The following is a 14,600-nucleotide window of genomic DNA, read 5'->3' as shown; positions in this document are numbered from 1 at the left end:
CAATGTGTCATTAGGTCGAATGTTTACTGAAGTTTTTCATACGAATTGCCTTCATTTTCATACTAAATTGTGTTTATTTACATTTGCAAATATTTTTTCTTAGATGAACCTATTGAAGAGAAAATATGTTCAATTCTGTATGAACTTATTTGGGGGTCAGAGGTCATGGCATGACCGAATCACACAGCGCGATGATATCTGTCTACATATTTCTGTCACGGTGACACTGGTTTCGGAACTTCTAACCCGTTAAAGCGATGAAAAAGATAAAATTATTGGAACATATATGTTTTTCTTCGTTCAACAAATGATCATTTGTTCTTTCTTCGATGCGAAGAAAGCCTAAAATCACGCTTACCTTTTTAACCCGAAATCCCTCTGATGGTATGTAAACGGAAGACGATAGCACCGCTTTTGACTTCATATATAAAGAACTCATACAATAATAGTAAGATTATTGTCAGTAGCGATCATTGTTTTGCATTAGGAACAGATATTTCCTGAACTGGACTGCTGAACATCAATGTAAGTATTCAAATGTTGGAGCGAGGCGAACTCTCAAGACCAAACAGCTTCTAGGTCATTGCGCGTCACAACGTAGCAATACGGCGGGCCGTTCGTGTAATAAATGCAGTTCTTTTCAGAATATTTGTCTCAAATGTAAATAAAAGTAATAAACAACAATGTTAAAAAGTTCACTGGGAAATGAACTTGGTTGGTACGTGATCAAATCTTCTGAGAAGCCCTTCGGGCTTCACAGGATTTGATCACGTGACCAACCAAGTTCATTTCCCAGAGAACTTTTTAACATTGTTGTTTATTTCTTAAACGGATTTCTCCGTTTACTAGCTCATGGCAAGGGGATAACGGTGGGCGTGACCGATTGACAGGGGGTGCTTACTCCTCCTAGGCACCTTATCCCACCTCTGATGTTTTCAAGGGTCTGTGTTTGCTCTGCTCTCTAATTGTATTGTTTATTTGATCTTTTGAGCATGATTACTGTTTGTTGTTTTAACATTCCATATCAGATTTGCTTTTCTCTGTTGTCATCAAATTGTTTATTTGTAAAAAGATATGTCCAAATAAAACAGAAGCTACTTGTCTTCTCTTTTTTTCCCTTCCTGTATTGAAGAAATTAAACACAAACAATATTCTTAAAGTTCCTTTATTGACAAAATCTCAAAATTCTATTGGCTAGAATTAAGCATTTTTCAAACATAGAAACTTAAGATTATTCTGCAAAATTCTTGCACACTCATTATATTACAGCTAGCAAAATAGAATTTGATTGTGTTCATGTTAGTCGATATCAGTGACTTGATCTAGTGATTTCAGTATCACCTTTTTAAAATCATTCCCCTATCATTTCAAATTAAAAATATTTGTTATGCAACAAAATAGTTAAATTTGAAATACCTCCATGCAACCTTAAAACATTCATATATACCCATTTATTGACTTAAGTGTATTATACAAATACAAGTTTTATGACATTATCCATACTTGCATGGTATACGATGTATGTATGTTTACTTTCCACAGTTTTTTACTACGATATTCTTTCCTTAGAATCCAACTAGTAAGGGTGAGTGTAACTATTGCTCAACTCTTTAAATATATTTATAAAAAAATCACGATATTAATAAAATGTGAAAATAATTTTTAAAAACAAAAAATACCGCCACTGACACAAATATTTTAGTAAAACTTTCAGAAAAATCACCCAAGAATTCGGATGACTACTTTATTTGCAAAAAGGTTGTCAAATTCTGAATTGTAATTTAGTCTATAAAACCAATGCTTATTTTTTTCAATATGAATTTTATAGTCCTTTGATGAAATCTTTAACACAACCAGAGTCACATTTGTTCAAGTAACCATAATTATAGGTATGTTCTGATTTTAAAAACCACAGAAATTTAGCGCCATTTTCAATACATTCTGTGTCATTGCCACACATTTCTATAACGTCTCCACGGAAACCGGCATCACATGTTGTTTGACTGAAGGATAAAGTTTCTCCCTGAAAATTAAAATAAATGAGATGATTATAAAGAAGAAGCCTATGGGATTGAGTCTCACTCTCTCTTAATAAATTAGTCACTTGAATAGCCAATCATGATACAGTAAAAAAGTAGAATAAAATGCACACAAGCAATGCGAACTCAATTTGCGAATCTTCTTTATTTATCACTTTATAGCATATTATTTAAAATCTTGTAAAAAAAAATATAATTTTTGTTGCTAAACTGATTCGTTTTCCTTTTATAAAATCTATTTTTGTGATATTGAAAAAAAAACTTTTATAAAATCTATTTTAGTGGTTTCAAAAGAAATTGTGACCTTATTTTTTTTCTACTATACTTACACACGTGTAGCAGATTTCGTGTCTATTACAAAGATTCATTGCATCGTCGTCTATTTTGAGTCCAGCCATTTTGGCAACAGAACACTGGGAAGTCAGATAATTAACGCCAGGACAATTATCTGTTAATATGAAAGCCAGCATTAAAATATGAAATGTCTAGAAAAATATATTTCCGTATGGTATTTATTGCATCTATTAAAAACCTCTACATGAGATGAAGAAAATGCTTGCTATGGCCTTCAATTTGACATTTAGATATATCGACGATGTTTTATCAATTAACAATGGTTATTTTCATCCACATATTACTTATGTTGCCACAAAAGAGTCTCATCAAAATAAAAGATTTATAATACCATTATCCACTCGTCATAATGAAATATGTGGAGATAACGAACAGTATTCGAGCTCAAAAGTCCATTAAACATTACAAAATACGAGCAGAGCAAACATGGACCTCTAAAACTTCAGAGGTGGGATCAGGTGCCATGGAGGAGTGAGCATCCCCTGTCGACCGGTCACACCCGCCGTGTGCTCCTTGTCATGATCGGGAAATAACTGAAAAATCCGTCATCAATTCAGTGTGTAAATAATGGCCTAACAAATAGTATGAAAAAAGTCAGTCAGCATTTGACTTAATGGTAGATTGTATTTGCTGACAAGGTCATTGTATCGACCAAAGAACTTACGAAATGATTACTTTAAACGAGATTGTTGATATTCTTGTTTCATCAACTTGTTTGTCAATAATTTACCTCGTTTTAGAAATTGTTTATACTTAGAGCATGCTCTTGCGTATCGAATCAACTGAGAGATATGAACCCCGTATGCAGGTGATAAGGGTATATTGCTGTATAAGTAAGGGAAGTTGACGATTGAAAAGTTAAAGTCATCACATTTATCATAAAACTTTGTTGTAAGATTACCATTATCTTTTTCTAATAAATAGCCAAATATGAAACAGATGTGTCAGACTCTGTGGTATCTTTTATCTCAAGCTCACCGGGATATATCGTGTCGACATAAGAATGGAAATAACCATTGTTAATTGACAATACGTCGTCGATATATCTAAATGTCGAGTTGAAGGCCACAGCAAGTGTTTTCTTCTTTTCACGTAAAAGATTTTGAACAAACTCTGCTTCATATGAATGCAAAAATAGGTCTGCTAATAACGGGGCGCAATTGGTTCCCATGGTAATTCCATTAGATTGTTAAAAGACCTGGTCTCCCAAAACCAAATAGATATTGTCTATCAGAAACTCGAGCATCTTTTTATTGTCAACTTCAGAGTACTTGTGTGTACAATCAGAGTGCTTTTTAACAAAATAATTTTGAAAATGACCAATGACAAGGTAAGTAAATTTAAGAGTTCCATTTTTATTGAAAAAGCAGCTGTCAACGATGTCAGAAAGTGTGGACTTTAATTTATCGTGAGGAATAGTTGTATATAAAGTTGTATATAAACCAATCGGAACGTAACTAGCACAATTTCTAAGATAATTATTGCAATCAAGTGATTACAATTGTAATAAATAGAAAGATTACTTTAGGTGTATAATTACATGTCATAATAGAACTTTATATATTCTGTCTTTTCAATATTTAATCTTCTTCTCCTGCGTTTAGTCAGTGTACAATATAAAAGGCATCTGTAAAAAGAGCCAGTTTTGGGACTTAAGATTCATTGCATGTAATAGACAAATTAACATCCCTTCGTGTTATTCTTTTATATACAGTTGTTAGCGAGGTGTAGATGAAATACTTAATTAAGCTTTTATGTTATTGAAACTTTTCAAAGCAATGAAATTTTATTATATATATTCTATCACTGCCCACAAAAGTACGACGAGATATATCTGTTTTGAAAAGCTCGTGATTTTCAGATCTAATCTTAACACTTTGTACATGAAGTGTTATTGCACGTGTTCTATAATAATACGATTTTGTTGTTTAAAAAATTTTAAATCAACATCTAAAAACTATAGTATTTCAGTCACACTTTGGATTTGCCGAATAAATTTGATACCTATTCACACAGCATCAAAATAAAACTGTCTATACTGTAATAAAGGCATCCCATTTCATAAACTAATTTTTTCTGCGTTTCAGGTTACAATCATATCAATTCATTGCTACTCTTTTCAACCAAAATATTAATTTAATTTTTTTTATTTGTCTAGAATCCAATTTTTATAGGATCGATTATATTGTTTTGTCAAACCATTTAGTTAATCTCTAAAACTATATAATAAGAGAAGATGTTATTGCTTGTATTTTTCTATTATGTTCATAGAATATTTTATTTTTACGATGGGGAGTTATCGTATTTGAATTAAGATGAAATCAATGCCCCAAAGCCTTAAGGGTACCTGAAAAATCGATTATTTGAGGTCATTGTACAATTATGATGATTATGAATATAGACAGACGTTCCTATTAAGTTTATTGCTTGGTTAATAGGATTGCAAATCCACTTGTTTGTCGTTTAGCTATGAAACAGGCTGATCAATTCACTTGAATATGATAACTGTTCTACAGCTATAAGCAACCTTAGTACTTTATGTGTCCCATTGTTCAGAGAAACTGGTACATGTATATATTTATTTTGTTGATCTATATATGAATCAACGCAAAAAATAAGCTTACTCTATACAGGGTATCATATGTTGGATAAGTGGTACATCTTACATGTGTTATATATAGATTGTGGTTGATAGTATGCTGTCATAAGAATCTTTTTAGTTCTTACTTTTATTATACGAGTCTTTTAAGACATACAATGGTTATTTTCAATAGATGGCAGTAAGAAGTGTGTAAATGTAGCGTAAGAAGTGTAGTGAAAATGTAGTGTAAGAATTCAATGAAAATAGATGGCGAAGGTAAAAATAGAATATGACTCATCATGGGAAATACTTACCTAAATTAAATGAAAATCCACAAAAATACCTATATATATTCATGAAACAGTCTATTAAGAGCCTTTGATGCTCTTAGGAGACTGGTCATCATATAGTCTACTTACTTTCATTAGATGGCACATCAAAGGGACCCTGATTAAGATATCCTTCCGCCAGTTCTTGTCTTTCTTCTGGGCTCAGGTTGGACACAAGTTCTTCAATGGCTTTTTCATTTTCATCTACAAAATACAGCCAAGGCTCAGGTGATTTTTTATCAAATAAATGTACAGAGAACCAACCTTTATAAATACATGTACACTTTCATCATTTACGAACACAATATTATTATCACTCAGGGTGGGAAAATGGAATAATAGAATGAATTTTATTTTGGTGAATAAGTCCTAATTTTATGTGTGAAAGTTGTTTTTTTTTTTAATTTTGGTGCAACATTTACTTACTATTTTTAAGTTGTTGTTTGTAAATGAGAGCTTTTGCTGCAAACTCTCTCAATGTTTTGTCTGCGTCTGAAATCAGGACGAACCTACCTTGTAATTTTACAAATAAATTTTATCTACATTATCTATGAGGAAGGAACACTTTTTAAAAGCAGTATATGAAATAAAACATTAAAACTTTTACTCCCTCTCTCTCTCTTCCTCTCAATTAATTAAAGAACCAATCATATTAAAATATGAAAATTAGAAATGTATACAAGCAATACGAATGAGGACATGGCTTTAATCCTTACCGTCTTCATCCATTCCAACATTTTCCTCCACTGGATTCTCGTACCACTGATCATTATTTGTGTTATCGTTTGCCACCATCCCTGCCAAATTCCCCTGTCTTTTATCAACAAATGGAAGGTTTTCTGCCACAACTTCTTCTTCCCCTTCTATGCCTGGTTCCTCCATTTCTTCCTCATTCTTCGGCGTTCTAACTGCCTGTAACTGCTCTTCTACTCTTATTGCGTTTTGAATGTCTAAGTACTCCTTCTTCAAATTCCCCTCCGTGCCTTGTAGCTGACCAAGTGTCGCCTGTTTAAGAGCGGATGCCAGGAGATCATTTTCTTTATCTTCTAAAGCTTCTGCGATTTTTAGACGTGTCACCTCGTCTCGAAGTGCTGCAACAGTTCTGGTTAAATCGAGAACAGTCTGGGATAATTCCATCTCCGAATCGTAATCGCGTTTCTCAACTCGCTTCTTCTTTTTCTCCTTCACGTTGGCCATATTTTCATAGTGTGTGAGTTCTTGGAACCGTTCGCCTTCTGTCGGTACACTCCTTTCGGCCTTGTTGTCTTTAGTTGGGACTGGCGAGGGTTGTTGAGGAGAAACTACAGCTTTAGACTGATCATCTTTATTTTTACTCTCATCGCCAAAAACATTTTTCAGTTCTTCTGTGCTGACCGGAGTTCGTTCTTTTTCTGCTGATTTCTCATCATTATTGTCTTTCTCTGAACTCTTCTCAAACATTTCTTTCAAAGCTGATTCCGATACTTTTTGCTTGTTACTTTTTGGTGAGTGTTCTAAGCCAGTTTTGCGTGATTCATACTCAGATGTGGGATGGTGCATGTATATCTGTCGCTTGTGGGTTCTTTCAGGAACTTTCTTATTGAAATCTCCAAATATTTCCGCCAGTTCAGCTCGCGTGGGGACGTTTCGAGATCCTTTGATATTTCTTTCATCTGATTCATCAGTAACAAATGGCCCAACATCTTTATAAGTATTTTTATATGCATCTTGAAGCATCTCTCGGTCTAAGATGTTCTCTGAAATAGGCTGTTGGGGGTAGTACTTCTCTAAATTAAGGCCATAGTTGTCGTTTAACACGTTTAAGTAAGATTCTGGAATTCTGTCTTGATTATCTATTAAATAGTTGCGTAGATAGCCTATGTCGGAGGTCTGTCTTTTATGGCGACGTAGGACAGCTAAGGCGGCCGTAAGATCATCGGAACTCCTCAGTGAGCGTCTTTTGATGGAGAGAGATTCCGTTTGAGGTGATGTAAACATTAGTAAGATGGCGGCGAAACAAACTGTCTCCATGACACTTACTGTTTTTGCCTCAGTTGGAAGAATGCTGAAAGTAAAATAGAAAATACTAATAGTTTTTAATCCAGATTTGTGTATGTTCTTTGTTCACTAGTGCTCTGATACGTCCTTTTTAGAATTACATTATACAGTATAGAATAAAACAGTTGTAGTGAGTTGAATAATTACTTCAACATTTATAATATTTTTTACATGTTAGGTTTAAGTTAGAAGTATCCTGTAAATTCAGGAAATTAAACTCTATGGCATTAGACGGGGTGAGTATAAGATATCAATACTCTTCTGCGTAAGAGCGTGGGTTTTAAAACATCTCTCATTTTAATTAATACCCGCATCTATGCTTATGTACATGTATATATGGTGTCAAAGCGTGTCTGTAGTTGCAATAACATGCTATGACCACTGGTAGATAAAAATGTATATACACAATGGCAAAAAACATCAACGACCTTTAAAAGTCGTGATGTAAGCAGACACGAGTTATTAGATGCTATATTTAATCAGGTGTTTGAATACCGAACTTAATTAGTTAACATTAAAGCTTTTATTTTAAAAAGGGCATCTAGATATTTTTAAAAATATTAATAGGAAGAATTGAAAAAAGAAAATGTAAAATAGAAAATAGTACAAGACAGATATTACATGTACTTTACTTGGTTATTGGTTTTTGACTAGTTTTAAATTGAAAAACCTCTGTTGCATTGAAAAACCATGGTGTACAGACATACCTTATTGTAAATAATATACATTGAGGGCAATGTCTTTTTCACGATGAGTTAAAGTTATAAAGAATCATTACTTGAAAGGTTACATATGTACATCATAAAGCTATTTCTGTTATAAGAGTTGACAGAGAGTTTATACCTTTAAAGCAACACAGATCCAGATTTAGAATCGTTTATTCAACAGAATTGGTACTTAAATTCCAAAATTCTATCTTGTCTCTCTTTTTTCGTCTGATTTGTTAACGACATGATAAAACTATACGCTATAATTATAAGGTTTTTTTTTTTAATTTTTACTAAAGGATCATAGCTGATACATTAAATCATGTCTTGGATTGTTACTGTTCTTGCTCTGCTTAAAACGAAGAAAAAAAGATTAATTTATTTGACGTTCACATGAATGTAAAAAAAAATTGAACTAATTTGCTATATTCTTTTCTTTAAGTTCTTATTTAAAGAACTACAATTTTGTGTTTTTCTTACTAAGGACATGACTGTCTGTATTTTTTGCTTATGTTGATATTGTCCGTTGTAATTCAAAACATGAGCTTAAACTGTACATGGTAAAGTATTTTTCTTCTATCATGTTAAAAATTTTGAATTTAAATCCTCATAAATTTTGCATATAACTTCATCCAGTAAATTCAAAACTTATAACATTATATTTCTCCGGGGTTTATTAACCTTAATAGAAAATAGTTTTGCGATTTCAAATTTCCTCTATTCTAACGACTGAAGCAAATGTTTGTTATAAAATTCCATATGAATCGCATTCATTTTTTATGAATTTCAATAACATCTGTGTGGCAAGAAATAGGAATTTTTAAGTTTTGACAAGTTAACAGTGGGTAATTACGCAATATGAAAGACTTACATTTTATAATCAAGAAAATCACGATCTTCTAATTAAAATCACATTTTGTTTGCCTATTTTGAACTTTTAGGTACTAATAATAAGCTGAATCAGAAAAGAGAAGTTGAAAGAACACTAGCTATCTAACATCAAATGGATACTTCTAAATATTACACCAGCAACGATATCAAAGACTTGAAGTTACAGAGAAATAAAATTAGGAGCTTTTTGCATATGCCCTTAAGAAATATCCTAATCTTTATTGCTATGATTACAGAATAAACACTCGCATCAGATTCTGCAATCAATAATGTAGCACTTACACCATCCTTTATTGTCAATTTGATCCAATAATTGTCAGGTAATTAAAACAAAACACCGGAAACAAGTAATTGACGTTAATCTCATAATTTTTCTTATCGTGTATGAATAGACAGATTAAATGTCAAATGTTCAATACAGGTATTAATAAATTAAAATAAGCGTTGTGAAAGGCTATACTATTCTAGAAATGAGAATAGTAACGGTGTACTTTATAAAGGTTGTAGTTGATAACTTGGAAAATTCTCGGAATGATGTGTGTAGCTACTATTTGCATAGCAAAGACAGAGCTGAATGATTGCTTAAAGTGCACTGCGACACCATATTTAAGGTTATTGGTTTGTCTGAAACAATTTACCAGATAAAGTGTGGTTACATTTTTCAAAACATTGAAACTTGTCCGCTCACACAAAGATGCTTAAAATCCTAGAAAATTGTTTATAAATCAGTATTTATTTACTACGTACAATAAATGAATCAAATTATGAAACACACAAATTATCTACCTTATTTTTGCAAATTTTTTATGGCTAAAATAAAAAAAAAATGTGGAAGATGATTCTATTCTTCGAAAGGCCTTTAAAACTTCAAACGTAAGCTCACTTGTTTTAACAAGATAACAACTGCAGAAAAGGATATTTTTATGGCAAAGTATGTTTTGAACATATTTTATTGACAATGATTATGTCAATGGGATGAGACACTTGTAATTAAATTCTGATAACTAAGGTAGTCCTCAAAGTAGTATGACATTCAATTTCATTATTCAAATAACATTACCATTGTGTTCATCAACTTACTTATAGATAAACCAACAACGTAACATTAAAAAAAAACATGTAAACATTATTAAATGACCCAAATATAATTATTATACAGTTGAAAATATTCAAGAATGGAAAGTTGACTATCGTTTTATCATACAAGTACTATATAGTATTTCGAAATACAACACACAATTGTTACCTCGTCCCTGTCAGATCTATCAGTATCGCAAAATAACCGCATCAAGTAATATTACTTAGTACCTTATTAGCGCACCTGTTGTTACTATGGATACAGTGGTCAGGTGATTTCATACGAGCATTCGTGCATCTATGCCTACATGAATGTAGTAAACTTTGCGCAATATTCTTATTATTTTTCTAACATGAAGAAGTTCTTACCAAGGAAGGTCGTATTTATCATTATAAAGAAAATTAATTATCTTCTTAGGTGAATGGGTTTTTTTTATGTTAGAAGTAGGTGTAGACATTGTCTCAAATATATCCTGCTTTATGACAATTATTAGCAATATTATATAATGTTTTTAATAAGGTTATTATCACATTAAGATATGCTAAGAGTACTAATGCTCCTTTACAAATAACTTTCTATGAAATATGAAAGTCTGGTAATTTTTCAATAAATCTTTTGGATTTTATTCTGAGTGTTGTTTCCATGTTAGTTCATTTAATGTTGGTTTTTTTATCATGCCCTATTTACAAACTCCAAGCTGTTTTAAAAATATGTCTTTCTTAGAGCTCTATGTTGCCCGTAGAAGAAAAGGTTGATAAAATTCACAAATATATATCAATTCGGCTGAAGAGGAATTTTAAATTTTCCGTCAGCAATCATTTAATAAAAATATACTCATTCCCTTTTAATGGAAACGCTTTTTTTATTTAAGATAAAAATATCCTAATTCTCTTTCAATAAAAATATTTTAGTTACTTGAAATACGTGCATCTTAATCTGATAACAATACTTAATCAATATATAAATAGATAAGTTATATTAAATAAATAAGTTAAATTAAGTATACAGTAATAAATATATACCTCATTAATGATAAATGGTTTATTTTTGTTTATGAAATATGAAGATGAAGAACAGTCATCTTTCTCAAAATTCAATTTAAACAATACAGATTATGATTAAAGCCAACATGGACCTCTGAAAACAGAGGTGGGATCAGGTGAAATGTAGGGGTAAGCATCCCCTGCCAACCGATCACATTTGTAGACAAGGTGAAAATAATGGCCTTACAATGTTTATGAAAGACTTCAGACAACATTCGACTTAATTAATGTCAGATTGTATTTGCAAGCAAGATCATGGTATCGGCCGTAGAATTTGCGAACTGTTGACTTTAAACGAGATTGTTGTCCTTATTTGTTGATAGCCGATCTCGTTTTGGAAAAAACACGCTTATCAAATCAACTAGGAGACATAACACTCCATATGCAAGTGATAATGGTATATTGCTTCAAAATAAGGGAAGTTGACATAGAAAAGTTGAAGTCATCACGTGTATCATAAAGTTAAGTTGTTAGTTTGCCAATGTCATCCTCTAGTAAAACACCCAAATGTGAAACAAATGAATCAGACTCTTTGGTTTCTTTTATTTCGAGTTCAAAGGGATACATCGAATCAACGTAGGAATGAAACTGAATAATTCATTAATAAAAAACGTTGTCGATATACTAGTATCTAAATGTCGAATCGAAGGCCAGGAAGATGTTTCTTCTTTTCATGTCGATGTTTTTTAATAAATTCTGCCTCATATGAATACAAAAACAGGACTTCTAATAGCGGGGCAGAATTAGACCCATTGGAATTCCAACAAATTGTTGGAAGACCTGGTCTCCAAAAACTACGTAGATATTGTCAATGTGAAATTCAAGCATCTTTTAAATATCAAACTCGGAGTACTTGTATATAGAATCAGATTCTTTTTAAAAGAATTAAGTTTGCAGATGACCAATGACAAGGTATGTAAATTTACGAGTTGCATTTTTATTGAAGCAGCAGTTCTCTATGATGTTAAAAAGTCTGGTCTTTAATTTATCGCAGGAAATGGTTGTATAAAGTATCGAAAAGTCGTACGTTTTGATGCTATTGATTTTGGTAATTTTTTTGTGATTTCAAATTTTCAAAGAGTTCCTTGGAGTTTGTACGTTTCCACATCTGTATAATCATCAGGACCATTTGATTCTGAAGGGGAAGGGGTGGAAAGAGGAAGTCTGGAACATTTTTTTCGAGTCAGATTACTTACTTTCATGCCAGTCAAGGAAAGATTATTTACTTTCAAGTTCATAAAGGACAGATTACTTATTTTCTTCTTCACTGAAAAAAGTTTGACAAGAAAAAACGGTAAACGGTAACTCTTGCCAGTCGAGGACATATTATTTATTTTCAACATTTTTTTTGAGGACAGATTTTTTATTTGAAAAATCTACCAGCCCCCCCCCCCTTTCTATTACATAACAGAAGCAACAAATTCTGTTGAAAAAAATTGTAGTACCTGTTTCGAATCATTCAACATTTCATATAAATGTACATATATATTTCATGAAAAAAAAGAAAGAAAAAAAGAGAAAATTTCAATTCCTTTTTTGCAGTATAAAGATGACCAATGCATATTTGTAAATGTATCACAATTTGTAGATTTTAACTTCATAACAACATTAATGACTTTAGTACTTCAAGCATTATAAACAGAAATGTGTAGAAAACTAGTGCTGATTTTTGGTCGGTTACAGATTTAAAACGTAATACAATGTGATAGCCTAGGGACTATGTTGCTCAGTGATTCAATAGCATTGTTAAGGACACACGCAACGTACCTTACCTACTGATATTTTTTCAAGATATTTTTAAATTTAAATTATAGTGCCATGAGATGTTCGTAGACAAAAAATCAGCATGCATTACCAGGGGTTTTGAAAAGATATCAATTTATGAAAATCCTTGTATAATTTAAAGAAAAATATACAAAAATTACTGAACATATATTCCAGATGTTTTGTTTATCCAAACTTGTTTTAGAAGAAGTGTACAACAGCATATATAGACATTAAAATGTAGCCCATAGTTCCTTTAAGTATTGGAACTCTTCAACTCCAGGGAAAAATACAATAAAGTTCAAGCTACGTTGCGTATGTCCTTAAATATTCAAAAGGTCGGAGAAATCAAAGGACGTAGTACCTGCTCTCTGAGATTTCACTTCCGTCGTTCAAAGTCAAAACATTGTTGGTAGCAAATACAATGTATTGATCAACTGCATGAAGTAAAAGCCAGAATTGCCTCACCATTTGCATTTATATTGGTAAAAATTAGTCAATAGTAATCATTTATCTCATAGCACCTATGGCGCCGCAGGATGTGTTCCAAGTTATCAACACAAAAAATACTCCATGTTTTGACTATGCTTTCTGGTCTAGTTCAGATAGGGATATATAAATTCCACAGAGCTTTCCCATTGTTTTCTCATTTCCGTTATTTATTTTCAACATTTTGTTTAGAAATACTTGATATAGAAGACAACTACAAGCGATGTCCCTTCATCGGAACATTTTCACGATCTGGCAAAGATAAATGGCTATGGCTCACACTAATGTGTTTCCTTAAGCAAATAAAAATGTCATTCAAAAAAAAAAAATGAAAAAATGTTGTGGAGAGTTTTAATAGTGGTTACCTACTTTAATAATGACTCCAGTAAAGAAATATATTTCACATATAATAGATATGTATAAATAAATTATCTGCATTGTATATTTTGACTGTTATAAATAACAGATGAATGTTTTTATTTTATAATTTTATGGCGATATCACTAAATAATACCTTTTGTATCGAAAGAATAAATAGGTAAACGAAATCCCTATATTCTCTTTTTATTTTCAAAGTTATCGTTAAGTCTCCTTTCAGAGACCAGCTGATTTATAAGTAGAATTTAAAAAAAAAAAAAAAACCTATCAAAACATTTAAAAAAAAATAATAATGTAATAATTCAGTAAAATGTATATTGACAATTATTTATTTTCTGATGTAAAAAATAAATACCAGCAAGTAAAAGTAATGTACTAGAAAAATTGCTGCACTTTGATAACTTTTCCAGCATTATATACGACTTTGAGAGTTGGGGATTGAAAATTCTCTCTGGGACAAATGGAGGGTCCTTCACATACTTGTTCCCTCGAAATAGTCAACAAGACGATTTACAATTACAAAAAAAATTGACAGGGCTTTAAGCCTATATCCAGCAGAATTTTAGATCTAACAAAGAATTTCAATTTAAGATAAAGGGTTTTCTAACGTCTAATATTACCAATTTCCTATAATTGAAACTACTATAAATTTGTTTGAGGAAAAAGAACAAAATACCTTTACTGTGTCAAGGTCAGGGTGCGTCCTTCAGCAGACGTCATTTGAACCCATGACATACATGTACACACTCAAGGTTAAAGCAAATAAACAGTATCAAAGAAACTTAGTTCACTTTTGTGGTATGCTAGACAAGCTGAAACCATAATATAAAAAGGAGTGAAATATCGTATGAGCTGATAAAATACTTCAACACCATTAACCAATGCATCAAATAACACGACAATCCGATAA

At 31.8% G+C, this 14,600-nt stretch overlaps 1 protein-coding gene across 3 annotated transcripts in view; it reads right to left on the bottom strand.

Moving 5' to 3' along the window:
- Window positions 1–1,149: 1,149 nt before the first annotated feature.
- Window positions 1,150–14,600, bottom strand: part of LOC133181003 (uncharacterized) — a 38,602-nt gene continuing 25,151 nt past the window's right edge. For 2 of the 3 annotated variants that reach the window (XM_061315506.1, XM_061315505.1), the window contains 5 exons: window positions 6,020–7,347; window positions 5,730–5,795; window positions 5,394–5,507; window positions 2,369–2,487; window positions 1,150–2,023 (listed from right to left, as the gene is read on the bottom strand). In XM_061315506.1, the coding sequence (XP_061171490.1) occupies window positions 1,823–2,023; window positions 2,369–2,487; window positions 5,394–5,507; window positions 5,730–5,795; window positions 6,020–7,313 (1,794 nt within the window). In that variant the 5' untranslated portion in view covers window positions 7,314–7,347 and the 3' untranslated portion in view covers window positions 1,150–1,822. The remainder of the gene's footprint in view (window positions 2,024–2,368; window positions 2,488–5,393; window positions 5,508–5,729; window positions 5,796–6,019; window positions 7,348–14,600) is intronic. The other variant, XM_061315507.1, reaches the window with a different exon arrangement.

The sequence above is a fragment of the Saccostrea echinata genome, unplaced genomic scaffold, assembly GCF_033153115.1.
Source record: "Saccostrea echinata isolate AGI-Se365-2 ecotype Australia unplaced genomic scaffold, CSIRO_AGI_Sech_v1 ptg000008l, whole genome shotgun sequence".
Lineage (NCBI taxonomy): Eukaryota > Metazoa > Mollusca > Bivalvia > Ostreida > Ostreidae > Saccostrea > Saccostrea echinata.
Note: the sequence above shows the minus strand (reverse complement) of the source record. Positions and strands in the feature narration are given on the sequence as shown.